The sequence below is a fragment of the Scatophagus argus genome, chromosome 14 (assembly GCF_020382885.2).
Source record: "Scatophagus argus isolate fScaArg1 chromosome 14, fScaArg1.pri, whole genome shotgun sequence".
In the NCBI taxonomy this organism is placed as follows: domain Eukaryota; kingdom Metazoa; phylum Chordata; class Actinopteri; family Scatophagidae; genus Scatophagus; species Scatophagus argus.
Genome location: NC_058506.1, coordinates 1,473,721 through 1,501,088, shown reverse-complemented (window position 1 = coordinate 1,501,088; position 27,368 = coordinate 1,473,721). Strand labels below are relative to the sequence as shown.

The 27,368-nt window shown below is 38.6% G+C and overlaps 1 protein-coding gene and 1 long non-coding RNA gene across 2 annotated transcripts in view; both read left to right on the top strand.

The window, feature by feature from the left end:
* Positions 1-23,536: 23,536 nt before the first annotated feature.
* Positions 23,537-26,109, top strand: LOC124071222. Its single transcript, XR_006845304.1, has 6 exons — positions 23,537-23,834; positions 24,529-24,578; positions 24,907-25,017; positions 25,387-25,539; positions 25,760-25,852; positions 26,084-26,109. It is a non-coding gene; the product is annotated as an uncharacterized LOC124071222 (long non-coding RNA).
* A 7-nt stretch (positions 26,110-26,116) lies between these two features.
* Positions 26,117-27,368, top strand: part of lim2.1 (lens intrinsic membrane protein 2.1) — a 33,090-nt gene continuing 31,838 nt past the window's right edge. Inside the window, 1 exon segment of the mRNA XM_046411472.1 lies at positions 26,117-26,264. Coding sequence (XP_046267428.1) covers positions 26,117-26,264 — 148 coding nt within the window.

Below are 27,368 nucleotides of genomic sequence, written 5' to 3'. Positions count from 1 at the left end.
TCAAGGATCTTAGTGAGGAAGGGAAGTTTAGATATCAGTCTGTAACTGTCCAAAACCTCTGGATCAAGAGTAGGCTTTTTAAAGAGAGGTTTGATTATAGCTACTTTAAAGGACTGGGGTACATAGCCTGTTATTAGATCCAGGCCACCGCTAACTTCTCCACCTGCCTGTGACAGTGATGTCTCCCATCTGGATGCGCTGAACCACTTCTATGCACGGTTTAAGACACAGAATGACAAGACAGTGAGGAAGACCAGCCCTCCTCTCTCTGACCAGGTGCTCTGTCTGACAGCAGCTGTTGTGAGGAAAATTTTATGTAGGGTTAACTCATGGAAAGCTGCTGGACCAGACAATATTCCTTGCACAGTGCTCAGGGGATGTGCAGACCAGTTAACAAATGTCTTCCCTAATGTTCTCAACATTTCCCTGAGACACACCATCATCCCCACATGCTTCAAAACAACTACCATTGTATCTGTCCCAAAGAAGTCTGCAGTGTCCTGCCTCAATGACTACCATCCTGTCCCACTCATATCTATCATTATGAAGTGCTTCGAGAGACTCGTCATGAGGCATATCAAGACCCTGCTGTTGGCCTCACTAGACCCACTGCAGTTTGCATATCGTCCCAACCGCTCCACGGATGATACCATCACTACCACCCTACATCTGGTCCTTACCCACCTGGACAATAAAGACACTTAGCTACGAATGCTATTCATAGACTTTAGTTCAGCATTCAACACAATGATTCCACAACACCTGACTGAAATACTAAGCCTGCTGGACCTGAACACCTCCATCTGCAACTGGATCCTGGACTTGCTGACTGGAAGACCTCACGCAATATGGATTGGAAGTTGCATCTCCAGCACAACCACACTGAGCAATGGGGCCCCACAGGGCTGTATGCTCAGTCCACTGCTGTTCCCTCACAACTGTGCAGCATTGCACAGCTTAAACTACATCAGTAAGTTTGCTGATGATATGACTGTGATGGGTCTCATCAGCAATAATGACAAGTCAGCATATAGAAAGGGGATGCAACGAACTGACTGACTAACTGACTGGTGCAAAGTCAACAACCTGTCACCGAATGATGACAAAACCAAAGAGGTGGTTGTTGACTTCGGAAGAGATTGGGGTGAGCACGCTCCACTGACCACTGACAGACTCTCCATGGAGATCATCAAGAGCACCCCCCATCCTGACCACTTTTTACAGAGAGACTATTAAGAGTGTCCTGAGCAGCTTTGCTCAGGGTGGGTGATACCACACACCCATCACATTTGCTCTTCACCATCCTGCTGTCTGGAAGAAGGTACCTAAGCATTCAGATCCTCACAATGAGATTCTGCAACAGATTCTTTTCCCAAGCCATTAGACTCCTCAACTCTCTAGACAGACATAAGTACACACACACATGTACACTCTAAGAAAAAAAAAGTAAAATAATAGGAAAAGTACTGGCAGATCATTACTGGGATTTTGTCCCATAATTTAAAAACTGAATGTTTCTCTTAATTGACAGTGTCTTCACAGTATAAAAACAAGACATTTTCTGTTCATTATTAGTCTTTCAGCAGTACAAAAACTAATTGATTTCTGTTATGTAAAAATCTCTCCATGTTACAAAACTCGATATTTTCTGTTATTTGATAGTCTTACCATAGTAAAGAAAACAGAACATTTTCCGTTACGTGAAAGCCTTTCCACAGAATGATAGAGGACATTTTCTTTGTTTAATTGTCTTTTCACAGTGCAAAACAGGGTATTTCCTGTCATTTGTCGGTCTTCCACTGCATAAAATCTGAACATTTTGTGTCATTTGCCAGTCTTTCCACAGTGTAAAACCAGGAATGTTCTGTTATTTAATGGTATTCTTGCAATATAAAAACTTAAAGTGTTAAATAAATCTCTCAGATAACCAAAAAAATCTACTTTGATTTGGTCCTGCAATATGAAAATGAAAAATCTCTGTTAATTTATTGTTTACCTAGAGTCAAAAACCAGAAAAAGACATTTGTCATTATGCTACCGGCAGTAACAACAATAAATTATAATCGAATAAAAAATTAACTTTTCTTTTAGTAGAGATTTGCTTCTTGTCTGCAGGCAAGATGAAGGATGTAAAACAAATAGAAAAATGTGATTGTGATTATCACTGACATATGAGACAATCCAATAAAGTCAATAAACAAAGAAAGAAAGATACCAGGGGAAAAAAAACTTCCTACTTGTGAAAGAAATGTGCATTAAATTTCTCTGAGGACATGTCCTGAGCCACCACTTTTTATAATGGCTGCTAAAAAAATTGTAATTAGATGAAAATTAACAACAACAGATTCCAACATGTAGTGAGGGAAAAAGAAAGAGGGAAATGACAAAAGGATACTGTCAGAATAGAAAACAAAGAACATGAAAAGAAAATGAGAGAAACAGGAACAGAAAGAATGGACATAGCAGTAAAAGAAAACACTCAGAGGAGAGGAAATACCTGCTCAATATTTTGTAGGTCCCCTTTTTCCTGCAAAAATAGCTCTGAGCTGTCAGGGGAAGGGACGAAGGATCTCTGATGTTTGGTATTTGGAATGGTGGCGCCTTTGGGTCCTGTTCATTGAGGGTAGGAGGCCTCGCCTCGTGGGAGGCTGTATTGCAAACGGACACTTTCACTGCTAGCTTCCGGTTGAATGACAAGATGCACCAGAAGTCACGCCCATAATTCATGCAAGATACTGATCCCCAAGGGGAATATTTAAGTGTTACAGCATCTCAGGACAGAATAAGTATAGTAATAAGTACTGAAGGAAAAATATACAGTAGAAACAAAATGTTGTTATATATGTTAGCCACTTATAAAATGTCAAGAAAACTGTGAAAATCTAATTAAAAATCTACATAGAATAATTACATTTTACAAGCAAAATTGAGCTGTGGGAGATTAACTTTGTTGGTCAGAATTATTGGTTGATACACATAGTGGAGATGGGAAAGGTATGCTAGTTGTTTCATTTGCAAGCACCCGCTCCAATCAAAAAAACTGACAATGGAACTGTATAGATATGGATACTGGCCAGATACTGACTAGCTGCCACAGAAAATGAGTGGTGATGGCATAACCCAGAAACATGTGTTCAAATCTCATTCAAAGATATTCTGGTGCGATTAGCACTCTTGCCTCATAGCAAGAGGGTTCCAGATTCAGTTCAAATCAATTCAGTTCAGTTCATTTATATAGCGCCAATTCACAACAAAAACACTTTCCAATTAGAACAGGTCTAGACCATACTTTTTTATTAAATTTTGTGATACAGAGAACCCAACTATACCCCATAAGCAAGCACTTGGCAAGAGTGGTGCCTTCAGTGCCATGAGAGAGTGGTGCCATATGCCTTGAAAGTGGGGGGGAGGGGGTCACACAAACAAAGATGCGTAGCAACTGCAATAATACCAGAAGTAGTAGTATGTAGTAGCTGTAGTCATAGTAGTGTTAGAATTAAAATAAATTGTGACTAAACAGTAGTAATCATAGTAGGTTTCAAGCAGGACAACCATAATTCATGAGAACCTTCAAGACGAGAAAGCACTAGGACTCCAGGGAAGAAGTTGAGTTAGTAATATGCATTAATGGGACATAAATGTGTGCAGAAGGAGAGGAAGAGGAAGAGAGAGCTCAGTGCGTTGTGGGAGATCCCGCAGCAGTCTAAGCCTATAGCAACTCGACTCTAGAATCATGGTATACAACTGAGTTTCGCTTATTAAAGCAAAATGCAGGAAATGGTGTTCCTCCAAACTCACAGAATCTCGCTCAACCTGGCAAGACAGCCTTAAATCATACAGGAAGGCTCTACGGACTGCCAGAATAGCTATTACTCATAATTAATTAAGGATAACAAGGATAACGCCAGGTTTCTGTTCAGCACTGTAGCCAGGCTGACAGAGAGCCATAGTGCTATGGAGCCTTGTATCCCTGTGACCCTCAGCAGCAATGATTTTATAACCTTTTGCAATAACAAGATTTTGATCATTAGAGACAAAACACCTACTGATCTCAGCTGGTACTGATCTACTTTCAAACACAGGTGCCTTAGAAACAGTAGAACCAGATAATTATCTTGACTGCTTTCCTCCCATTGACCTTCATCAGCTAAATTCATTCATATTTTCATCTAAACTAACAACATGCCCCTTAGACACCATCTCAACTAAGGTGCTCAAAGAAGTTTTACCCTTACTTAGCACCTCTCTATTAGATATGATAAGTCTGTCCCTGATAACAGGCTATGTACCCCAGTCCTTTAAAGTAGCTGTAGTCAAACCTCTCCTTAAAAAGCACACACTTGACCCAGAGGTTTTAGCAACTATAGACCAATATCTAACCTTCTACTTCTCTCCAAGTTCCTTGAGAAAACAGTTCAGCTATGGGACTTTCTACGTAGTAATAATTTATTTGAGGATTTTCAGTCTGACTTTAGAGCTCATCATAGCACAGAGATGGCATTGGTCACGGTCACAAATGACCTCCTACTTGCATCAGACAAGGGATTTATCTCTGTCCTTAGTTAGACCTTAGTGCTGCATTTGACACCATTGGTCATTCTATCTTATTATACAGACTGGAACACTTAACTGGCATCAAAGGAACTGCATTAAGCTGGTTTCAGTCCTATTTATCAGATCAATCTCAATTTGTTTATGTTAATGATGCATTGTCCACACTCACAAAAGTTAGTCACGGATTTCCCCAAGGTTCTGTGCTCAGGCCAATATTGTTCACCCTTTATATGCTCCCATCGGTGATATTATTAGGAAACACTCTATACATTTTCCCTGTTATGCAGATGACACACAATTGTACTGGTCAATGAAACCAGATGAAACAAATCAGCTAAATAATTTCACCTGCACTACAATTAACACTTTAAGATTGTATTCGCACCTTATCCGTTGCCATTCTGCACCTTACCTGCCATTATCTATAGCTCATGTATATACTCTGTTATTTTTTTAATTTTTTTGTAGTACTCTGCTATTTTTCTATATTACTCTGTTATTTTATATTTTGGGTGATTACTTGCTACTTTTGTTTGCTTCTTTGTATTGCAACCCTGGCACAACAATTTTCTGAGGGATCAATAAAGTTCTTATCTTATCTTTATCTTATCTCTATCTTATCTCTTATCTTATCTTAGTCAAACTTCAGGCATGTCTTGCAGACATAAAAACCTGGATGACTTGCCATTTTCTATTTCTAAATTCAGACAAAACTGAAGTTATTGTTATGGGCTCTAAACACCTTAGAAACAAATTATCCAATGATATAACAACTCAAGGCAAGAGAGTTGAGTTGCTATAGGCTTAGAGTGCTGGGGGACCTCAAATGGCGCACTGGAGCTCTTTCTTCCTCTCCCTCTCCTGCACATATTTATGTCCTATTAATGCATGTTACAACTCAGCTTCTTCCCTGGAGTCCTTGTGCTTTTTCCTCGCAGGTTCCCATGGACCCCCTGTTGTGGTCCTGCTCAAAACCTACTGCGATTACTACTGTTCAGTCATAATCTATTTTAATTCTATTACCATTCTGTACAGCTACTACCATTATTATTGTTACTAATATTGTTATCATAAGCACCATTCTATGTGGAGTTTGCATGTTCTCCCTGTGCCTGCGTGGGTTTTCTCCGGGTACTCCGGCTTCCTCCCACAATACCAAAAACATTCACATTAGGTTAACTGGCTACTCTAAACTGCCCCTAGGTGTGAGTGTGATAGTGTGTGGTTGTTTGTCTTTGTGTGTTGGCCCTGCGCTGGACTGGCGACCAGTCCAGGGTGTACCCTGCCACTCGCCCGTAGTCAGCTGGGATAGGCTCCAGCTCCCCCGCGACCCTGACGGATAAGTGGTATAGAAAATGGATGGATAATCACCATAGTACCTTCTGTACACTTCATCATAATCATTATCTAGAGTTCCAATTCTTCTGGTATTATTGCTGCTGCTACGCATCTCTTGGTGGTATGTAATACAAGTAATGGTCAGACAGAAGAGGAATTTGTGGAAAGACTATTAAATGTTCAATTTCAATGGTATATGTCAAAACAAGGTCAAGATTGTGATTAAAACAGTGCGCGTTTTTATGTACACTCTAAGAGAAGCCCATTGAATCTCATAGAGAGATAAATGCTGTGCAAAAGCTACCATATCATAAATTCAGAGTAGGAGAGCAGTACACTGCAACAACAACAAACTGGTTAAGGCTTTCAAATGAATAATAGTTCAGTTTAGGCTTTGGATTGAATTATAGGCTTGGGTCAAAAATGGCTGAAACTCCACCTCCTTGGCTGGCGTCTCGAGGAATGTGAGTATTAATATGACTGGGGGGAGCGGATTCATTTCGGTTGACATATTGTTCAGAACGACGCCCGGTTTCACTTAAAACCGAGAATAAATCTATATTATAATCTAATCTTAATTCATTTACCAGTTCTTCTATTTGTTGCAGCTGAGGCAGTGTTGGTGTTAATGTTCATTAGGTTTTTATGTATAACTCTTTTTTATGTATAACTGTTTTTGTATCTGATTTAATTAATTTAGGTGGTTAGGGGACAGATACAGTCTCTATGGGATTTGTTGTAGTTAACTGTTCTAATGGAAGTACCGAGAGGCGTGTAGGACTGCAACTCTGCTTCCAGGTCTCAACTCTGGGTTGTCATGATTTTGGTTTAATGAGAAACTCAGTCAGATTCCTAGATACGAGCACTCCTCCATCCAAAGTGGGATGGACCCCAGTTTGAAAAAGTTAGAATCCCGGTCTGGGCCCTTCAGTGCAGAGTTTGTATGTTCTCCGTGACTGCGTGCGTTTTCTCCGGGTACTCCAACTTCCTTCCACAGTCCCAAAAACATGCATATTAGGTTGTGTGTGTGTGTGTGTGTGTGTGATTATACAGCATACACCAGGTTAACAAACACAAAGTTATACAGTATTTGACCATGGAAGGCAAATTTGAATAAAATACCAATTTTTAGGTTTTGTTTGAACCCAGAAGCAGGTACAGAGACAATGGAAAGTGGTTAAAGATGAATTTATAACTATTTATAACAATGAAGTGGGATGATGAGATGAGGATGGGAGAGGGGCAGGCAGCTGGATGTGAGATGTAATGACTGATGTAATGGCTGGTGTCTGAGGCAATGCAGGGTGGTAGAGCTATGGTGGAGCTGTCACAGGTGATCCTTGGCACATGATGTGAAAGCAAACGCATCACGAATCAACACAAGGGATTAACTCAGGTATAACAACACAAAGCAAGGGAGAGAGTAACTTTCCCCGAGCAGGCACAACAATCTGCAGGTGAGTTAAGGTGGAGCCAGGGATTGCTTTGGTTTGATAAACTGATTATAGACAGGAAGGACAGACAAGCAGCGAAGGAATAGTATATATTGTCAATGAACCAATAACGTTTGTGTACAGAGCAAGGTTTGCTTTGTGTCATTAATTGTTGTCTAGCTACATAGAATAAATGATACCACCAGTCACCTGCTAAACTGTAATAGTGACGAGCATTATATAGTAAAAATTCAAGTTATTTTTATGGGATTTAGACTTTGATGTTCCAAATGGACCACTGGCCTAAACTAAAGATGCATGTTCCTCTCTATGAGGAAACTGCAAAGAATTATGATACTTGAATGTACATAAGATATCCATTGCATCTCGTCTTGACCACCCTTGAAAAGATAGGCCCCACCCAAAAAAAGCAGGCTGACACCAAACAATAACTCAAGCATTTGCAAACCTCTTGGATGGTAGACTTATCATGTAGCCATGAAGGCTATACAAACTGAGTTGTTAAAGAACATTCATTTGTTCATGAGCCAGTGCAACTTGCTCCCTTTGAGTCTCAGACCAATAAAATAATTAATTTTCTTTGATTTCTTTTCTCTGTTTACCTTGGAATGTCTGCAACTCTCCGTTCTTCAGTTCAATTCAATTCAATTCAGTTTATTTATAACGTGCCAATTCACAACAAAAGTTATCTCATGACACTTTCCAATTAGAGCAGGTCTAGACCAAACTTTTCAAGGTGAAGCACCTCCTTGGTGATTTTGTTTTTGATAAATAGCTTCCAAGCGTCTTTTGATGAGACGGTAAAATACCCTGCTAGAGTCACCGAAGGGCTTCTCAATATGTTATGGATGGCAAGCTTCCCAGCTATCACTTGCTTCAATTACTGGAGGTGCAGGAAGGAGTCAATAAAATGCTTGCTTCTCTGAACCTTACAGAAGTTATGAATGTGTCCTTCAGTTTCAGATGCCTTGTTCAGAAGACCAGCACTTTTACTGCACTTTTTACAGACACAATTGATCTGACTGGCTGGTTCAGTCTGTAGATAGAGGGTCAAAAGAATCAACAACAGAGGACAACAAAAGATCAACCGCCCAAATACTTGGCTTTAGTGTGTGACATAAAGCTTTGTGATCGATATCAATCAAACAAGTTACAAAACCTAGCAATCAAAAGAGAATGATCATTGCCTTTGTTAAATTTCTTCTATACTGGCAAAATATTTGCTGCTGCACTCTGAAAGAGTGATGGATACTAATCAAGTTTTAAAAAGTCAGCTCAGAGATTGACATGAAGAACTTTGATGATTTATCACCTGCAAATTTCCACATCAGAATTCAGTAGGAAAGTAACATACAGAAAAGCTTTAATGCATAGGTCTGCAAATCCTTATATTAAATCCTTATAGTAAATGATGATAAATGCACACACAGCTACCTTTGCAGACACATTCACTCCAGTGTTGCAAATTTATTTTAAAAGCAGTAGGATAAAAAAAATATTTTTTCATTAATACTAAATTCAATTTTAAGCAACTTTAAACTTTATTTTCAGATTTGTTCTGCACCCACCACTCTTACTTTTGTAATCTGCTATGTTAATTTGAATAACAGTGGTTATCATTGTCGGCCTTGAAAGCTCTGAGCAGTAATTTACATGCATAAGTGTTCCTTGCTTGCTCAATGGAAGGCAGTGGGGATTCTGAAAAATCTGTCACTCATCAAGTCTTTAGTATCAACACCACACCCATCAAGCTAAAACATGACTGCAGCTGGACTTATTCACTTTCTGCTTTGCTCTCTCTATTCTGTGATAATTTTGCCAGCAAACTATTCAAAGTTGGAAATTTTTCTTTGCTGAACTGGAATGAGAGAGCAGCGGTGTTCAATTGAACTAGTGAATGAAGAAGTGCTGTTAATAGCTGGGGACATACCCTCTGCCCAAAGGTAGACATCCAGGAATATTCCAAACACAGCATAATATTGTGAAATATGAAAATGATAAGAAAAACAAACAAACAAACAAACAAAAAACAGACAAGGCCACACACTTAGTGGGTCATGTGATGATGGAGAGTAACATTTTTGCATGAGTTTTAGGAATATCCTGCATAGTGTACCATTAAATAAGCTGGCCCCAACAACAAAACTGAAAAAAAAACAACCCATTAATTTGAGTCTCAAAAGCATAACTTCTGCAATTAGTCATCAAGCAATGCTAATTACTTTACAGCAAAACAGTGTGTTTAGGAGAAAAGCTTACAGTGGCATTAATTTCCAGTGCAAAAAACCATCCATGAACATGCAATATTAACAGCTATGTCTTGAAACAAAATAAGAAAATAAACATTGGGAAAGACTGAACCTAATTAGAAACATGCTAGGGAGCACAATATTGCTTAACACCTACTCAGTCACACAACATGGTATATCAAGAAGAACACAGTCCTTTTTTTTTTTAAGTCCTTGAATGAAATGTACTGTAACCTGCAGGTTGGGAAACTGACTGGTAAACAATGCTCAACCCTCTATGAATAACACTGCAGCTTTCAGTCTGAAGTCTTACCCTGTTCCTATCTTTTTCTGGTTAGGATATTTTTTTCTCTGTTTGATGTCTGCTCTGACAGTGAGTGTGATACACTCACAGAGGCTTTTGGTTTTTAGTTTCCTTGCACAAACTAAAATGTTCAAATAACTGAACAAGACTGGTTGAAATGGACTGAACCATATTACTGCTTAGTTTCATGCCTTTTCGTGCCTTAATTCCTAAGGCATTTGTTAGCTCTGGGAACAGGTCTGACATAATGCCAGCAATGCGAACCAGACTACAGGAGTACAGAGACCGCACAGCCCTTAGCAAAGAGCCTCGGACCCCATACTCCCGGAGAAACCCCCCATGGGATGCTGCAAGGAACACAGTCGAATGCCTTTCATGGGTTCATGGATCCGAGGTTTGACTATCAGCCGAATTCTTCTCTCCAGTACGCTGAAATAGACTTTCCCAGGGAGGCTGAGGAGTGTGATCCCTCTGTAGTTGGAGTACACCCTCCAGTCCGCCTTCTTAAAAAGAGGGACCACCTGGATGGACTATGTCACTCGGCTGGCCTGTCAACGCTTTGGGGTCCACCCGGAAGAGCTGGAGGAAGTGTCTGGGCAGAGGGAAGTCTGGGCATCCCTGCTCAAGCTGCTGCCCCGTGACCTGGTTCTGGATAAAACAGTAGAAGATGGATGGATGGATGGCATTTATTAGCTGCTCACACTGAGAAAGTGGGGTAAACAGTAAAATTTGCTAAAACTACTGCACAAGTATTTCTTTAACCAAATAACACACATTTGTGCTGTTCTATGTATTCTCCTTTTTATAACTAATGTAATATCTTAACTTCCATTCATCGAACCTCCCCTGAAACTGTATGGACGCCCCCCATGGGGAGGCCTCTTTTCTTTGAAAGACATTCATTTGCTCCTTTCATGAACATACATCTCGACTTAACACCTGAGTCAAACACTGTGGTCATATTAGTGGTTTTGCATGTTTAATCTCAGTAAAATTAAAATGATACCACTGCTTAACCTTTTAAAAGCTGACCAACCCACCTTCTCTGGTGTCAGGTAAGATCAGAAAATTATGGTTGGAAATCCATGACAATGGATATTTTAAGACATATGTGTTTTTTTCAAGTGACCTTGTTGCCACATTTTGATGCAGCTGCAAACAGGTACTCTTTTGAAAGCTCTTCCTGTTCTTCTCATCCTGAGATTGGAGACATGTCTGCCAAATAGATAACTTTAAAATGCAAGAAGCAATCAGATCAACATAATCCTTTTCAGAACATTCTTGTTTTCTGCATGTCAACAGGATATGACTTTCTATTAATATACTGTACTGCCCCAGTACTGGTACAGTACCAGTACCAGTGTCAGTGAATATGCCATCACGTAACAATTCTGATTGCTTGCAAGTGCAGCAGCACAAAACGGTAACGCGACAGTAAAAAGGTTGGCTGACTAGGCTGACTACCGTGATTGTTGCTTTAAACCGATTCCCATACTGGGTAGCAGTGGAGTAGCTTACAGCTTACATATCTTACAACTTTTCTTTATGACTAGAGTGATTGATTCATCCGTATGCTAATGAATAAATACACAAGATCAAAATATTTTAAAATGACAGCACATCATATGTGAAATATAATAAAGAATTTATGAACTATAGACTTAATGACTATTTTGTCATATGAAATAGTAATAGCAGCAAAACATATGTTTATTTATATGAAAATATTGTGAATTATTAGTTTTAATCGGGCTCTCAGATTCCCATCACAGTCTCCCTATCACTCAGCTGGTGTCCATCAAAAAGTGCATTTGTACGGCCACCAGATACATTACTGATGCACTATTAGTACCACTCTGATTTGAAAAACAGCTATCTCAGTAAATAAATATGCAACGAAAGAAATCATTAAGCAGCCTGGCCAAGTCTGACTGCCACCAAGTTCAGCAAAGTGCAGCAGCAGTTAAGCCCATGTGTCTATAAAATGCTCTGGATCAATTGAAGAAATCAGAGAGAAATCCCTTTAGGAATAGCATGGCTATTTGGCAAAAAGTAAGTCACTACGGTGAGATTGATTATTTGACAATCCTGCTTAACTGCACACATAAAGCCAAGCCTTATGGATTATCATTACACTCATGGACAATCATTCACACAAATAGTGTGCTGGCCAGCCTGAAGATCAGTAAATGTGTCTAGCACAGCAGATGATACGTCTGGTGTCCAACAATCTGATCTTCCCATGTTGAATTAATCATGAACAATCAGCTTAATCCACAATATTAGCGTCCCTCCAGCTTCTCCATGCACATTCAGATCTGTTTGAACAACTGAATTCCCATCTTTCATTTGACCCTACATAGATTAATTGATATTTGCATGAACACAACAATTAAGATAAATACTAATAATAAAACACATTTTGGCAATCAGACAATGTTACATTTTAAGAAGAGATTTAAGAGATGTCACAGAGTCAGTCTGCAAGCTTTAAGTCTTGAGCCTGACCGAAGATCTGAGGCTGCACCGTGGCTCATAGGAGATAAAAAATTTAGCCATGTAGCTGGGACCTAAACCATGGGGTTCTTTAAAGGTGATCAGAAGAATCTTTAAACTGACTCTTAACCAGTGTTAAATGTTAGCAAAGTGCTCTGAAGGCTGCAGGAACCAGAGTAAAGGAGAAACAGTGTGAAATTGTTGCTGGGCCACAAACTCCATAGACAGAGGAAGTCAAAGCAGAAGGATGAGACAACAAAATGTCGTATTTTGACTTTTTAACTATTCTCTTATCTTAACTAAGTAGTTATTCTAATGAACAAAATTATCTTTCTAAGTTGTTTTTATGTCTAAACACTAACAAATCTTAACCTCAGCACTGTTTTGGAAAGCCAATATGGGTGACAGTTCAGAAAGCGCTTATATGTGTTGCAGTGGTGGCCCAGTTACAAACAGGATACAGGATTTTTACTTTCCTCTTATGAGACCTTTAACACGATCAACGTAAGTGCTCCTTGAACTCCAGTATCAAAAGCAGCTTGAATGTGACGCTCCAGAAGTGAAGTGAAAGACGACAGGTTGTTAATATTTCTAGCTCCATTCATTTACCCCTCTGTGTGAGGCTCCAAGAGGCTATATATCCCTCCATCCATATGTCAGCTGTCTCCACTGATGCTGTGTTCTTTACAGCAACTCAGCGTCACCTGCCATGATGTTCACAGAACAAACAGAGGCAGATATTTCATTCAAAAATGAAACCTGTTTTTCTTATGATTCATGTTTGCAAGCCTCCCAGAGAGTAAATTTCACTGTGTCAAATTATTTTGCTTGTATGTCAAAAAATAACAACTAGCTATCTATTCTAATAATACTTCCAGCAGTATTGCCATGGAAAGCATAATTGTTACGATATTTCAGCTTTCTGGTAACTGTGCTAAAATTCAGCTGTAGAAAAAGGGTTTGGGTTGATTTTCAATAAACTAGTGTTGTTGGGAGCAGTGAGAAAAAGAGCGAAAGATGAATATGCCAGAGGCTCCAACTCCAGGGACCCGGGAAGAGGATGGCATATTTAATACCAGCATTTTCATGCAATTTTATCCACCACCACCATCTCTTGTATTGCATACAAAAGTGTCCCCTACTCATATTAATCCACATGTAAAATTGAGTGCCAGTTTCCTTTCATAGGGACTGCAGAGAGATTTGCAATGGCTCCATGATGAGAATAACAGATGTGAATGTAGGGAACTGTAAAAATATGCGGGACTTATAATGAGGGAAATCCCACAACCTTGAGCTGGATAGCGATGTTTAGAATGTACGATGCATTTGAGCTGAAAGGTGGGATTAGAGGGATGCTATGGCACTGGGAGAAGTGCTGTATTAACACTGCAGAGCAAAGCCAACAGAGACCTTGTTGCCTGCTAATGATGCCCTAAAACACGTTTGATGAGTTGACGGCTACTGCATCCATGTGCTTGAACGCTCTGCAGTAAAAGTTAATCTTGTTCTTTTTTTCTGCCGAAGAGAGATGAATGAATGGCCTGACTTTTTCTGACATTTATGTGTGTTGTTGTTTGGCATGATAATCACCACTGGCCATCTGATAGGCTAGCTGTCAAATCAGACCTCACTACCAGCAAGATCAAGTAAGGAGGGATCTCATCTCATAGTGCTCAATCATGTTCTCCTTAAAGCTTCAGATTCATGTCTTCATGTCTTCAAGTAGCTAGTACATAATGTCACTGCAAGTGTTGATGCACACAGCACAACAATATTCAAGTTTTAGCATGCATGAAAAAGAGATTGGTTTTGTTAATATAAGCACAGCAAATCAGGGAGTGAGGGACAAATTTCAGCAAAGCTCATCCTGTCGACTTACTGTGGCCGTGAGAGAGGTAATAATAATATTATAATAATGTAAACGCTGCCTTTCTTAAGTCCTCAGGCATCTGGTCGCCTGAGAGGCTGAGTGCCCAATGGCTAATAGAAGTTCAAACATATCTTCAAACCAGAGCTTTGATTGTTGAGCCCAAGGCAAGAAGCCTACAGTTTACTCTTTTCAAAAGGAGCTAATAGAGAAATAATATACGGTAGATTTAGGTGTAACCACATCCCATTTAAAAGCTTAAAAATATTAATTTAAGATGATTTTTCGTGGGGGGGAGGGGCACAGTGCTGAGGTAGTTAGCACTGTCACCTCACAGCAAGAAGGTTCTGGGTTCAAGCTCGGGTTAGGGTGCTTCTGTGTGAAGTTAGCATGTTTTCTACAGGTACTCCGGCTTTCTCCCACAGTGCCAAAAACATGCACATTAGGTTAACTGGCTACTCTACATTGCTCCTAGATGTCAGTGTGTGAGTACGTGTGATTGTCTGTCTTTGCATGTCGGCCCTGCAGTTGACTGGCTGGGATAGGCTGCAGCCCTCCCGTGACCCTGAGAGAATGATATAGAAGATAGAGGGATGATTTTTCATTGGGCTCTTGTGAAGAGCTTTGTTGTACTATTCTAAAGACGAAATGAAGGTCAACTCAGGATAAGAACAAAGAAAATATTGACAGTAAGCAAACTTTTTATTTTTGCTTTTCATCCTCCTCTGTCTGTTTCTTCCTCTCTTTGTTTGTCTTTCTTTTTTTCATAAGAATATTTGCACCATACTGCACATTGTAATACAAATTCAAGTGATAAATTTTAAATGATGTGCACAACAGCTTCACACTTTGGCTGGTAACTGCTGAACCCTGACAATCAGTTTTTTTCCATCAACCCAAAGGCAAATTGATTGTCTGGTTTTTTTTTTTTAGCCAAATATTGTTTCAAAGGATTGTACAATCTGTGTGTGATTACAACACCCATCGTCAGACACTGGATTCAGATAAAATAAAATGCATAATACTGAAGACAGTTTATAAGGTAACTGCTCTTCCTGCTGTGTATGGTGAAGCTTTTGGATATGGATACAATGAAAATGCTGAGTCACACTTCTTAGATTTTTGGTTACATGTATGGCCAAAACAGCTGCACCCTGGAGCTCTACAATACATGTTACATGCACAGACTACAGAGAAATAACATAGAATAATCGTAAAATTACCATATGGAGAAGCAAAATAAATATATGAGGTAGATAGATTCTCTCTCTCTCTCTCTCTCTCTCTTTCATTCTCTCTGTCCTGTCCTCTACCTCTTCTATACCCCTTTCCCCAGCCGACTATCAGCAGGATAGTTCTCCCTTGCAAGCCGGGTTCTGCTCAAGGTTTCTTCCTGTTAAAAGGGAGTTTTTCCTTGCCACTGTCTGCTTGCTCGGGGGTTCAGGCTCTGGGTCTCTGTAAAGCATCTAGAGACAATTTTGATTGTATAAGGTGCTATATAAATAAATTGAATTGAAACTGAAATGATGGATTGTGTACAGTAAATGAGGAATATGGATTCAGGAATTAAAGAGGCAAAGTTTAGTGTTGCATAATTGGAAGGATGTGGGCAACACAATTTTCTCTGTAAGCCAGACTACATAAAAAAGACAGCAGCATTCATACAGAGGAACAGAGACAAGGAGTAATCTATTGTGAGCTCTTATCAGTATGTTTTTTTCTTTTTTTTTCCATTCGAAACTGCTTTTTTTCCCATCCTTCCTCTTCCATGGCTGTAGAGCATGAAAGACCATGAATGTATGAATGTAGAGCATTCATGATTTAACTTTTGAAAAAAAAAGTTCAATCATGAAAAATGCCATATAGAATTCACAGCAAGTACCACACTGTACATAATTTTTGAATCAATTAAGTTTTGAGCTGCTTGGTGACTGAATGATTCACATTTCTTTATATGCTCCCACGTTATTTGTAATTAGAAAACATTAGACTCTCACATATTCAATGTAACATAAAACAAGAGTATCTGTGCTTTTCCATTAGCTCAGTTTTCCATGCAAATATACCTATGTATGATAAGTGTGGTGAAATGAAAGCAATAGCTCATTTGAAAAACTAGCAATTTATATGATGAGAACAAACTTGCACTCAGTGTGCAGTCTTAGCAGTAGTGACAGTAAACCTGTGCTGGGGAAGATTAAAAATGTGTGGTTACTGTCAGACTACTGATGGTAGGGAAAAAAACTGAAGAGTGAATGTAAAGTCGGGAAATTGGATGGAAATGAAAAGCATAGATATGATTATTATAAAGCATGAATAAGATTAAATGCTGGCTAAGGAATTGTTTTAACTTTGACAGTTGGAGGTTAAATGAAATACTGATGGAAATGATAGATATGTGATAGCTAGGTGGACCCATTCCCGGAACATTTAACTAACCTTAGTGAGTTCACACCACTTTGGAGCATCAGTTCAAATAGAAGTTGTCCACAGATTGCATATAAGTTTGGCACTATTCACATTTTTGAAATGGTGCCCCCACTTATACTGTTCCTCTTTGTGATCAATAATTAAGTTGTCCCTGCTAGTCACATACTGCACCACTCAATGGAGCCATTAACAAAGGCTTTTCTGTTCAGAGCTGAGTATTATGATGTGCATAATCGTCCCCTGAATCCTAATGCAGGGACAACTCAGATCTACAATACATGCATCAAATGAGAGATGAGCACAGTATTAGAAAAGCCTCCACCAACAGAGGAGATAATGGAAAAAGTTATGGTGATTCAAACTGATTCAGCTGCACACAAAACCAAAAACTAATGCTGCTGGAACTGCTTTTTCCTCTGTCATGATTTTAAGTTTGCCTGTAGCTCTGTTTCCTGTCTGGTTATTATGCAGCTTTTCGTTCGTTTTCGTTTCCCTGACGGCTTGGAGGAATTTTAGTAGTAGTGGTGGGGTTCCAAACATGATGCCTCTCATTTAAACCAAACAACTCTATTTTGGTCTCATGTGTCCACAACACAATTTCCCAATAGTCGTTGGGTGGTTAACTTGGGCTCCTTTATGATCTCTGGAACTATTACACGTGTTGCTTTTGGGGTGATCTTTGGTGGTTGACTACTTGAATCTCCTCCATTTGTGCACAATCTTTCTGACTGTGGATTTGTGGAGTACAGACTCTTCAGAGTTGGTTTTGTAACTTTTTCCAGCCAGATGAGCAACAAAAATTCTTTTGCATAGGTTAGCTGATTTTGTTTTGCTTTGTTTTTTTTGTTTTTTTGTTGCTGTTGTTGTAGTTTTTCTTTTCAATAAAACACGGCATTGAATGACACCTTGAGTCTCATCCCATTGATTGGACAGACAATTTCATTCCATTCAGTTTATTTATACAGCGCCAATTCACAAGTTATCTCATGGTGAGAGAGAGCACACAAACAGAGATGCTGAGATAATGATAATGATGAAGTACACAGAAGGTACTATGGTGATTGTGATAACAATAGTAGTAAGAATAACAATGGTAGTGGCTGTAGTCATAGTAGTAATAGAATTAAAATAAATTTTAAAAGTTGAGTTATTAAGATGCATTAATGGGACATAAATGTGTGCAGAAGGAGAATGAGAGGAAGAGAGAGCTGAGTGCATCATGGGATATCCCCTGGCAGTCTACGCCTATAGCAGGGGGCTAGGCCAGTCCTAACTATAAGCTTTATCAAAAAGGATGTTGGCAATACTATCAACTCTTTAAGATGTGATGGTGCCTGGCCATTCAGGGCTTTGTGTGTGAGGAGAAGAATTATAAGATCTATCCTGAATTTTACAGGCAGCCAATGTAGAGAAGCCAGAACAGGAGAAATATGATCTCTCATGCTGGTTCTTGTGAGTAATCATGCAGCAGCATTCTGGATTAGCTGGAGGGTCTTTAGATACTTATTTGGGCAACCTGATAAAAGGGAGTTACAATAATCCAGCCTGGAGGTAATGAATGCATGGACTATTTTTTCTGCATCTTTCTCACTCTGAATGTACCTAATTTTTGCAATATTGCGGAGGTGAAAGAACACAGTCCTTGAGATGTGTGTTATGTGCGAGTTAAAGGACATGTCTTGATCAAGAATAGCTCCTAGACACACCTCTGAACACACACCTAGGAACAGACAGATTCAAATTAAGCCTTCAAATTAACTGCTTAGCCTAGAAGGTCACATATTTTTACAACTCACAGATACAGAGCATCTGGAAAGTATTCACACTGTTTCGCTTTTTGCACATTTTGTTATGTTACAGTCTCGTTCCAAAAGGGATTAAATTCATTTGTTCCTTCAAAATTCTACACAAAATACCCCATAATGACAAAGTGAAACAAGTTTGCTTGAATTTTTTTGCAAATTTATTAAAAATGAATATATATATATATATACAACATGTACACAAGTATTCACACCCTGTTATCAGTATTTTGTTGAAGCCCTTTGGCAGCAATTACAGCCTCTTTTTGAGTATGATCCTATAAGCTTGGCACACTTATTTTTAGGCAGTTTCTCCCACTCTTCAGTGCAGAACCTCTCAAGCTCTAGCAGGTTGGATGGGCAATGTCGGTGCAAAGCCATTTTCACATCTCTCCATAAGTTGCTCAAGCCTGGGCTCTGGTTGGGTCACTCAAGGACTTTCACAGAGTTATCCTGAAGCCACTCCTTTGTGATGTTGGCTGTATGCTTAGGGTTGTTGTCCTGTTGGAAGATAAACCTTCGCCCCAGTCTGAGGTCCAGTGTACTCTGGAGTCAGCAAGGATGTCTCTGTTCATTGCTGCAGTCATCTCTCCCTCGACCCTTACTGGTCTCCCAGTTCCTGCTGCTGCAAAATATCCTCACAGCATGATGCTACCACAACCATGCTTCACAGTAGGAATGGTATTGGCCAGGTGATGAGCAGTGCCTGGTTTCCTGTAGACATGATGCTTGTCATTCATGCCAAAGAGTTCAGTCTTTTTTTAATCAGACCAGAGAATTTTGTTTCTCGTGGTCTGAGAGTCCTTCAGGTGTTTTGGCAAACTCCAGGTGGGCTTTCACTGAGAAGTGGCTTCCGTCTGGCCACTCTACCATACAGGCCTGACTGGTGAAGTGCAGCAGAAATGCTTGTTCTTCTTGAAGGTTCTCCCCTCTTCACAGAGCAACCCTGGAGCTCTGTCAGAGTGACCACTTGTTCTTGATCGCCTCCCTGACTAAGACCCTTCTACCCCGATCACTCAGTTTAGTTGGGCACCCACCTCTAGGAAGAATCCTGGTCCAGAATCCAAACTTCTTCCACTTGTAGATTATGGAGGCCACTCTGCTCTTTGGGATCTTCAGTGCAGCAGAAATCTTTCTGTACCCTTCCCCAGATCTGTGCCTCGACACAATCCTGTCTCAGAGGTCTCCAGACAATTCCTTTGACTTCATGGCTTGGTTTGTGCTCTGACATGTGCTGCCAACTGTGAGGGCTTATATAGACAGGTGTGTGCCTTTCCAAATCTTGCCAAATCAACTGAATTTACCTCAAGTGGACTCAACTCAAGTTGTAGAAACCTCTGAAGGATGATCAATGGAAACAGGATGCACCTGAGCTCAATTTTGAATTTCATGGCAAAGGGTGTGAATACTTACGTACATGTTACATTTTTTGTTTTTCATTCTTAGTAAATTTGCAAAAAATTCAAGCAAACTTGTTATGAGGTATTTTGTGTAGAATTTTGAGGGAAAAAATGATTTTAATCCATTTTGGAATGAGACTGTAACATAAAATGTGCAAAAAGCGGTGTGAATACTTTCCGGATGCACTGTATGTAATATAAGATCATTTTTCTGAATAAATAAGTGCACAGTATAATATTTCTAACTCATTTGTTTGATTGGGTTCTCTTTGTCTACTTTCAGGACTTGTGTGAACATTTGTTGATGCTTTGAGTCATTTTTATGCAGAAATATAGAAAATTCTAAAGAGGTCACAAAGTTTTAAGTGGCACTTGTACATCTCAGTGAGATAGATAAATTGCTTTTATTCCTCAACAAACACCCTACACTAGTGTTACTGTATCTGGCGTGCAAATAAATACACTTCAGAGCCACTTTTATTAAATTAGAGCACACAGAGTCTACCAGTGTTTTTAGTGAGAAAAAGTCCAATACTGTTTTCCTCATGTGATCCCATTTTAACACTATATAGTGCTTGCTGCCACACACTCACAGGAACAGTTGGTGGAGCTGATTAGAAAATTGTCTGACGAGGATGAAGAATGAGCCTCATCATGTGGCTAGAGCCTGCAGACGAATCCATTAAATTTCATAAACAAACTCAAATAGCTGCAACGATAAGATCATCTGAATCTGAGTCTCAGCATAAGAAAGACGTTAGATTTCAAGACCTTAAATATTGGAATATTGTAGCAATGTCCATGGATAATTTCCTGTACACTTTTCAACATTTCCTGTAGGAGGAGCTGCTATGGAAAGAAAAATAATTGCACTGTTTGACTAAACAGCAAAGCTAAATTTCCAAGGTGTTACTGACTGAGAAAGTCTGAGTGCAGAGGACACAATGTCAAGATTTCACAAAACAATATGAAATGTCAGACTACAGCCCACTTTACCACTTTGTATCAAACCATCTCAGATGAGCCAAGGGGAGGCGGTGGTGTTTCTGTAGATGATAACATGTCTTTCGTCTTCCATGGCAGAGTCTTAACTTAGAGTTTACAAAAGTTTAGAACTGTATAATGATCATCATTTTCAATCAGTGTGCCTAACAAAGCTCTTGATATGACTTTTCTTCTTGATCTACCTGCTTGTGGCTGTTTTGTTGTTTTTTTTTCTTCTTTGATCCAAGGCTTGTACAACAAAGCAGGATTTGTGGTTAGTGAGTTCAGTGGTTCTACAGTATTATGATGATGATTCCTTTTTTAGAAGGGTACACCACTATGGTGACTTTTGTTGCATAGCTAAACTGTTCCAGGATATGTTTTGAGATAACAGACCAAAAAACATAAAAGCCCACCCTACTGTCCAATCAGTTCTCATAGAAAAGAGATCCCATGGAAGTGCCTGACTAATGGGAGGTATGCTGCTGTGTAGGAGCACTCTCCTGTCTTCTTCATTTCATTTGTTTCATGTCAAAGCCATTTGATTTTGCTTTTGGAAACGATATCATCCTACAGCAGAGAACAATTGAAGCATTAAATCTTTTTTCTTGTAGTACTTACAAGATATGAAAGTACAGCTTTGTTTTTATTTTTATTTTTGAAAATAAAGATAAAGATAAAACTGTAAAACACCTAAGAATACGTAATGGAGCAGTGATACTATAATACATATTCAAATAGTCCTATGTGCAAATGCTTGGCAGCCTTTGGTTGCTTAATATATTTACTTATTTATTTTATTTTGCCATTTAATTTGGAGAATTTGCATGTTGTCAAAGTAAGACAAACAGCTGTCTTTTGAATTTCAATTTCAATTCAATTTCAATTTAGTTATATAGCACCTTATACAAAATACAATTCAAAATTGTCTCCAGATGCTTTACAGAGACCCAGAGCCTGAACCCCCGAGCAAGCAGACAGTGGCAAGGAAAAACTCCCTTTTAACAGGAAGAAACCCTGAGCAGGACCCGCTTGCAAGGGAGAACTATCCTGCTGATAGTCGGCCAGGTAAAAGTGGGGTAGAAGAGGTAATATGAAAGATACAGTATATCTATATAAATACAAAGTTCCGATTACATTAAAAGTCTGCACACAGTAACTTTAACAGTACTAGTCAGCTTCCAAATACGGCACAGTTTTCCCAGTCTTCTGTTGCCACTGTTCCGACTGGTTCGAAACATGTTGTTGGCTTCAAATTCAGAATAAGCATGCATTTATGAATGTCGATGAGGTCAAACATGAAATAAATTGTCTTTGTAATGTTTTCAGCTGAATTTGTCAAACAAAATTTGCATTTGTTTTTTTTTTATGTTTTACACAGCTGGAGTAATTATAAAAATATAGTTTGTTAAACTCTTTATTCAATTCAATTCAGTTTATTTATATAGCGCCAATTCACAACAAAAGTTATCTCATGACACTTTCCAATTTGAGCAGGTCTAGACCAAACTCTTGAATTAAATTGTAAATAGAGAGAGCCCAACATTCCCCCTTGAGCAAGCACTTGGCGACAGTGGCGAGGAAAAACTGCCTTTTAGAAGGCAGAAACCTCGGAGCAGACCCTGGCATCTATAATTTGTAATCCCATAAACCATGGCTCAGAGTAAAAAACAATCACATGACTGCAAGCCCTTTTGAATCCTATTCTTCTGTCATAACACTAAAATGGCTTCCATTTTTATTTACCTGTAACATAACTGCTATGAAACTGGGTAGTGTTTCATATCTGAATACTGCATGCCACCGACTGAGAAAAGACTATACAACAGCCAGCAGAGTATTTAGCATAACAGTGGTGCCTCAGATACTGGGAGGACTGAGATCATTTCCCAGTGCAGCCTGCTGAATGAGGCGATGCACAGAGAGCATTGCGGTAATCTGTCTTTCCTGTGCTAAGCCATTTGTGAAAATAATTTAAGAGAAGGACCTGCGGTGATAATCATTCCTTATTTGACAACTGATTTATCTCTATAAACCAAGGTGTCAAGCAGGATTTAACACAGCAGACTGCCCTGCATGAGCTGACACAGGAATCATTTTTTAAGGCTGCTTTTTAGGTTGTACTCTATGTGCTTCTTCAGAATTAGATGAAATTCAACAAAGACAATACAGTGTACAGAACTAGTACAGGATGTTGAGTAAAAATGAGTATGAGTAATGGAAAACTGTGCAAAGACAAGACAAAAACAGAGGAAGAATTCCAGCTTTCATTTCCCTCTGCAGACAGAAGAGAAGATGGAAATTTGTTTATAAAGCTGAGTGTGGTTGTACATGCCAGATCTTTACTGATCATACTTGTCATATCTTTACAGATACTTTGTATGAGTACAAGTATCATAAGATAATATATACATAAGTAAGATGTATCAGTATCTGTACTCTTTCATATTTGCACAAACCGCAATCCCTGTCACTGTTTATATCTTTGTTTTTACCCTGGTTGTTTTTATATTTAAATAGTGCTGTTTTATATTTATGGTATTATGTATTTTGTAGGTTATTGGGCTTATACCGGGACCAGGGAAACTAATTTCGTTCCACCTCATGTTTCTACATGTGTGAAATGACAATAAAGCTCCTTGAATTCTTCACTGAAAAAAGTGCAACTACTGTCTCATTGGTTTAAATCACATTTTTATAGTGGAGTAATCTAAAATTGTGGTTTCTTTTTCAAAAATTGTTTTTTTCAATTTTGTTCAATGCAAATAGTACACCATTTGCAGTAAACTGAAAATAACATTTGGATTAAAGTAGTTATTTTACTTCAAACCAGAGGTTTTTGTGTCACATGACAAATCGTCACATCACTTGCCCGCTGGTGCATTTCATGAACCGTCTTTTGAAAGGCTGCTACCTTCCACCATCTTACAGAGCTACTGTGATTGTGAACAAGGTAAGAATTTGAATTTGTGCTGCTTCCAAACACAAAGTGTGTTTTATATACATGTTTGTCGTTAGTGTCTGGTCGGACAGCAGTTTTAGTGTCTGTATATGTTTTACAGATGACAATGTATTTTTCCCGCCTGTAGCTGGACAGGGTTATTTGTAATATAATTTATCACTCAACGATTGGTATTGCAACGACAATATTGTTGCTGATATTATTTTTCTGTCTCATAAGTAAAAAGTAGGATGATTTAGTATGATACACCTTGTATTTCTGTAATGCTTGAGCTAGCAAGTTGGGGCATGTTCTGGTTGGTGTCGGCACATTTTCTATGGAAGCAGGACGGAGTTTGCAGTCGCAGTGACTGCAGGTGCTGGGAGGAGAACATGGTAAAACTCCGTTTATCGACCAAAACGCCCATTACTGCATGCATTGTCGGCATTGCTAGCTAGCGCTATTACTAGCGCTATCGCTAGCTAGCTAGCGCCACCGCTAGCTTGGCGTAGTGTAGTCAGTGCGTGTGTGTGCGCGCGCGCGTGTTGCCGTGGATTGCAGTGTGCGCGCTACAGAGAGCAGAACGCATTCTAATTAAGTTCTACGTTCTAACGTATTATTTTCAGTCTGTAGTGACGGTTACGAATAGTGCACACTGTCCAACCAAAATAGATGTGAAATCTCACGTTTTCCTTTGTGTTTATAGGTTTGTCGAGCCTGGGTCTTTTGGCTGTTTTAGCCACATTGCTGAATTTGGTAAGTCCTGAAATAAACTGTTAAGTTTATTTAATCTATGTTGAAATAAGACCCGAACCCAAAATAGAAATACATTATTTAAACAATAGCTTTGAGCTTAACCACAGAAGCATACTTACTAGACTAGTATGTAAATGTAATTTTAATAATTGAAATTCAATTATTGAAATTGAAATGGATAAATACTCCCTTTAAAAGAAACTCCTGCTGAAGACTTAACTGACAGCAAACAACTGTTTCTGTAAAATAAATGCAAATTTCCATGCAGTATTTTGTCAATTGAATTAAGTGGTAAATGGGTAAGTTGTTCTTTTTCTTTCTTTCCTAGTCCTTCAATGAATGTGGAATTGCAAAGACTTAAACTGTTCTTGTACCTTGGAAGACTTGGAAGGCACCTTTGACCCACTTGTCAAGATTTCATCAGCCATCCTCACAAAGGGTAGTGGCCACATTGAAATGTTTTGTATGAAATAGCACTCAGCATTCACATTTAAAGCACTATTTTCAACATATAGCACAGCATCTGAAAAACAGTGAAACAATTGTTTGTGTTTTTCAGGAGTGTTGATACAGAACAAATATTTATGGTTCATTTCTTAAAGTGTAGTTCCAGGCTTTGACCAGCAGAACTGATTGTGGACTGTTGGTCCTAGCTACTAAGAAATTGAGCCTATTGAGCATAAATTGAACAGTCAAAGTGCATATAATGGCCCCTGATGTCAAATATAAGATTGTATACACCCCGTAGTTGTGCCATAAGTAATGCAATAACATTTTCTTTTACTCCTTTGATTTTTTTTTTTTGAAGATCAATGCAGAATTCATGAGAACAACTGCTCCACTTCAACCACAATTCATGGCTTCCTTGGACAACCAGTACTGTAAGCTGATTGAGATCATCAGAAACAAGGGAGGAGCTGTCAGAGAGAAGATTCAGGACATACTAAAAGTTCTTGATCAGGTAACGGAATACATCATTTGAGTTTATATCACATAAATGACAATAGAAGCTGTGTTTTTATTGTTATTGTTAACACATGGTTTTGTAGTTGTAGTTTTGTGTGTTTGACAGCCCATTAAGCTGGTTTTCTGAAAGCTTTTGTAACTCACAATTAGTGTGCATTGTGTAATTAATGTTCATTGTTTAAGTTGCAAAATTAGATGTGTTCTCTTACCTACAGAGCCACGAGGTGATTTTGAAACGACAGTGTCTCTTGAAGGCCCTTATTGTATTCCTTGGGGAAGACGTGGACAAACTCTTCAAGGAGTATCTGGTAAGTAGCTCATACTCATGGTGTCAGACTATAAAAAGGCTTACAGTACATTCATATACATTTGCCTGTTCCTGTTTTTTGTGGAGTACTCTGTCCTGCAGTGGTCTTATAATGAACATGTTTGTGTGTGTGTGTGTGTTTTTTTTTTATTATTAGATTTGATTGGGAGAATAGTCTGTCTAGGTTTTTAAATTGTTAACTCAGATGCTGATCTGCCATCTCTTTTATCAGGTTGGTCAGAAGGATGAACAAGAGAGGTGTACCATGGCAGAGGTGGAGGATCCTCTCCATCCCCCATGTGACATTGGGATTGTTATCGATGGCGTTGAAGTCCTCAGTGAGTTGCCGTCGCTCACACATGGTTGTGCCATGTTATTTGGCCTCATCTATGCTCTAAACCTGAGCTATCCACGTGAGTTAAAGCACACTTTTGATGCACTGCAGAAAATATTCATGGAGATAGAACCAAAGACAATGACACGCAGAGTATTCAGTCTGAGTTCCAAGCTCAAGATATAAGATTGATGAAGAAAGAATGGGATTTGAATACGGCATGTTCTTTGTTCTATTATAGCTTGTATTCAGGTACATTTGAGGAGAATGGAAGGAGTTGTTAAATGTAAGTAAGAGAGACACCAGCTTTAATACAAAAGATGTTCCCACATTTGTAATGGTTTACATTCTGGTGGTTTTATCAAGGGATAGCCACATATTAACAGTTATAAAGTATATTATATAGTAGTTACTGTCCATGTCTCAGGTTTTAAGTGAGAGCTGTACATACTTTTATAAGAGGTTGTACAAAAATTCTATTTGTACGCAAGGTCTTTATGTAAAAAAGTACTGTGATTTGTTTCACATGTGGTTAAGGTTACAAAAAGCTGTTACAGAAGGAAAAGTAAACAATAAAAAGTCAGTAATTGGATGCTTTTATTTTATTTTACAATATTTATTTTTATTTCATATGTGATGCATGTTTTACAATATCACAATAAAGTTCTTTTGAAGATATTTTCTGTCTTAACTTATTGTAAGTTAACCAAAGTAAAACTAAACAAAAACATTATCTAATGGAATGTAATGACCTGCATTAAGTGACATTTTGACTTGTGACTAAAGAAAACATATTGATTAATGTGGAGGTAAAATAATAGTTTACAGTACTGAATGAAATATTTTAACTTGAGAGAACTTAATGAAATTGCATGTAACAAAATTACAGCAATTTAATTAGTTTTATCCAAAATAAAAATATACTTTGATGTAGTAGTAAATATGAAGTTTAACCAAAGTAAAAATATTGAGTCAGAGCAAAGTGAAAAAGTGCTTTGTGGTCGTTAGAATAACTAATATTTCACTTTGACTGAATGTAAATTTTTGCTTTGGTAGAATTTATATTTTTGCTTTATATTAAATCAAACTTTTGGTGTCAACCAAGTCATAAATTTAATTTGAGAGAAACTAATACATTTAGGTGTAACAAATTACATCAATTTTTTTAAGTTAATCCAAAGTA